This window comes from Pseudochaenichthys georgianus, unplaced genomic scaffold (genome assembly GCF_902827115.2).
Source record: "Pseudochaenichthys georgianus unplaced genomic scaffold, fPseGeo1.2 scaffold_480_arrow_ctg1, whole genome shotgun sequence".
Lineage (NCBI taxonomy): Eukaryota > Metazoa > Chordata > Actinopteri > Perciformes > Channichthyidae > Pseudochaenichthys > Pseudochaenichthys georgianus.
Window position 1 is genome coordinate 208481 of NW_027263044.1, and position 4004 is coordinate 212484.

The window sequence follows — 4004 nt, forward strand, 5'->3', positions numbered from 1 at the left end:
TCAGATTTAGCAACAATCACTGCATAATCATTATTTATGGTTTTCATTCAAAACTAGAATATTATCTTCCATAATATCTGCATTTCTGTGTGTTTGTCGTGCAGCAAAAAGGGACTATAACTGCACAGCAATGTGTTGTGCAAAGACAATAAACTATGTATAATCTTAAATCTAATATCATACATTTATAGGAATCCAAAAATAAGTCTAATTCCATATTTTTGCACATCGTTCCGCCTTTTTTAAATGTTTTAAGGACGTTAAAAATAAAGAATATAGCATAAATAAATCTGCAGTTTGAATCCTGAATTCACAAAACAGAGATAAAGCCAACAAGGCGTCAGGATTGATGTGAGAAGTGCATTCATATTTATCCTAATATGCATTTCACTTCCTCTGAGATGCATCGTCTGCACCAGCACCAGGAGCCCCATCACCAACATCACCTACACCAGGAGCCCCATCACAACATCACCTACACCAGGAGCCCCGTCACCAACATCACCTACACCAGGAGCCCCGTCACCAACATCACCTACACCAGGAGCCCCGTCACCAACATCACCTACACCAGGAGCCCCATCACCAACATCACCTACACCAGGAGCCCCGTCACCTACACCAGGAGCCCCGTCACCAACACCAGGAGCCCCGTCACCAACATCACCTACACCAGGAGCCCCATCACCAACATCACCTACACCAGGAGCCCCGTCACCAACATCACCTACACCAGGAGCCCCATCACCAACATCACCTACACCAGGAGCCCCATCACCAACATCACCTACACCAGGAGCCCCGTCACCAACATCACCTACACCAGGAGCCCCGTCACCAACATCACCTACACCAGGAGCCCCATCACCAACATCACCTACACCAGGAGCCCCGTCACCAACACCAGGAGCCCCGTCACCAACATCACCTACACCAGGAGCCCCATCACCAACATCACCTACACCAGGAGCCCCGTCACCAGCACCAGGAGCCCCATCACCAACATCACCTACACCAGGAGCCCCATCACAACATCACCTACACCAGGAGCCCCATCACCAACATCACCTACACCAGGAGCCCCGTCACCAACATCACCTACACCAGGAGCCCCGTCACCAACACCACCTACACCAGGAGCCCCATCACCAACACCAGGAGCCCCATCACCAACATCACCTACACCAGGAGCCCCATCACCAACACCAGGAGCCCCATCACCAACATCACCTACACCAGGAGCCCCATCACCAACACCAGGAGCCCCATCACCAACATCACCTACACCAGGAGCCCCATCACCAACACCAGGAGCCCCATCACCAACATCACCTACACCAGGAGCCCCATCACCAACATCACCTACACCAGGAGCCCCGTCACCAACACCAGGAGCCCCGTCACCAACATCACCTACACCAGGAGCCCCGTCACCAACATCACCTACACCAGGAGCCCCATCACCAACATCACCTACACCAGGAGCCCCGTCACCAACACCAGAAGCCCCGTCACCAACATCACCTACACCAGGAGCCCCATCACCAACACCAGGAGCCCCATCACCAACATCACCTACACCAGGAGCCCCATCACCAACACCCGGAGCCCCATCACCAACATCACCTACACCAGGAGCCCCGTCACCAACACCCGGAGCCCCATCACCAACATCACCAACACCAGGAGCCCCGTCACCAACATCACCTACACCAGGAGCCCCGTCACCAACACCAGGAGCCCCGTCACCAACATCACCTACACCAGGAGCCCCATCACCAACACCAGGAGCCCCTTCACCAACATCACCTACACCAGGAGCCACGTCACCAACACCAGGAGCCCCATCACCAAAACCAGGAGCCCCGTCACCAACATCACCAAAACCAGGAGCCCCGTCACTAACATCACCTACACCAGGAGCCCCATCACCAACACCAGGATCCCCATCTACACCAGGATCCCCATCTACACCAGGAGCCCCATCACCAACACCAGGAGTCCCGTCACCAACATCACCTACACCAGGAGCCCCATCACCAACACCAGGAGCCCCATCTACACCAGGATCCCCATCTACACCAGGAGCCCCATCACCAACACCAGGAGGCCCACCTACACCGGGAGCCCCACCAGCACCAGGAGCCTCATCACCAACATCAGGAGCCCCATCACCAACACCAGGAGCCCCACCTACACCAGGAGCCCCATCACCAACACCAGGAGCCCCATCACCAACACCAGGAGCCCCATCACCACCAACACCAGGAGCCCCAACACCAGGAGCCCCAACACCAGGAGCCCCATCACCAACACCCGGAGCCCCATCACCAACATCACCTACACCAGGAGCCCCGTCACCAACATCACCTACACCAGGAGCCCCGTCACCAACATCACCTACACCAGGAGCCCCATCACCAACACCAGGAGCCCCTTCACCAACATCACCTACACCAGGAGCCACGTCACCAACACCAGGAGCCCCATCACCAACACCAGGAGCCCCATCTACACCAGGATCCCCATCTACACCAGGAGCCCCATCACCAACACCAGGAGGCCCACCTACACCGGGAGCCCCACCAGCACCAGGAGCCTCATCACCAACATCAGGAGCCCCATCACCAACACCAGGAGCCCCACCTACACCAGGAGCCCCATCACCAACACCAGGAGCCCCATCACCAACATCACCAACACCAGGAGCCCCATCACCACCAACACCAGGAGCCCCATCACCAACACCAGGAGCCCCAACACCAGGAGCCCCATCACCAACATCACCTACACCAGGAGCCCCATCACCAACACCCGGAGCCCCATCACCAACATCACCTACACCAGGAGCCCCGTCACCAAAACCAGGAGCCCCATCACCAACATCACCTACACCAGGAGCCCCATCACCAACACCAGGAGCCCCGTCACCAACATCACCTACACCAGGAGCCCCATCACCAAAACCAGGAGCCCCGTCACCAACATCACCTACACCAGGAGCCCCATCACCAACACCAGGAGCCCCGTCACCAACATCACCTACACCAGGAGCCCCATCACCAAAACCAGGAGCCCCATCACCAACATCACCTACACCAGGAGCCCCATCACCAAAACCAGGAGCCCCTTCACCAAAACCAGGAGCCCCTTCACCAACATCACCTACACCAGGAGCCCCATCACCAAAACCAGGAGCCCCATCACCAAAACCAGGAGCCCCTTCACCAACATCACCTACACCAGGAGCCCCATCACCAAAACCAGGAGCCCCGTCACCAACACCAGGAGCCCCATCACCAACACCAGGAGCCCCATCACCAACACCAGGGGGGTTGGAAGCAGGATTGTCGCTTAGCCGGCTAAATTCAGGGAAAACTCCGGCTTTCCGGTCCTACGAAGCTGGTTCTCTTTTTAGCAGGCTAGATCTCCATGGTAACTGATGCTAAGCAGCTAACCTGGTCGGGACCAGGTTAGGTTGCAGGCTAAGAGCTCACCTCAGTGAAAGCACTGCCTGCTGACCAATCAGAGCTCAGTGTGCGGAGTTTAAAGCGATCAAGTCATATTACAGGAGAAAGGAAATACAGAAAAACTGCCGTCGCAGGAAAGACGGCCGGCAAAAATCACCGACTGTGTGAACGTGAACATGAATAGAATATCACCTCCATCTTCAGAGCAATCTGACTATTATAACACTAGCGTTAAGAAAGCTTACTTAAATATCGGCCACAACATAAGTAACCGGATCAGAGTACATTAAGTGCAGTCCGCGGCATATCACTTCATAATGTATCATATATCTCCTGATCTGAGTCAGCTGAGCCGTATCTGGCCGTGCAACACTCACAGCGTCACATACTGTATGCAGAAGTATTATTTTAAGCAACACATAAGTTGACGAAACACTCGAGACAAATGTAATTGAAGTCAGATCGTGTTTTAGAGACGGGCAGTGATATCATAAACCTGTTAATGTACGCATTCAAACACGTGTTCTGTTCCCA

The 4004-nt window shown here is 54.6% G+C and overlaps 1 protein-coding gene across 1 annotated transcript; it reads right to left on the reverse strand.

Annotated features, from left to right (window-relative positions):
- Positions 1-1009: 1009 nt before the first annotated feature.
- On the reverse strand, positions 1010-3165 carry LOC139433465 (elastin-like; the record flags this gene model as incomplete). The annotated part of the gene is made up of 1 exon (XM_071202489.1): positions 1010-3165. A coding segment is annotated over one exon (2156 nt), but the record flags the coding sequence as incomplete, so codon positions are not given.
- Positions 3166-4004: the final 839 nt, after the last annotated feature.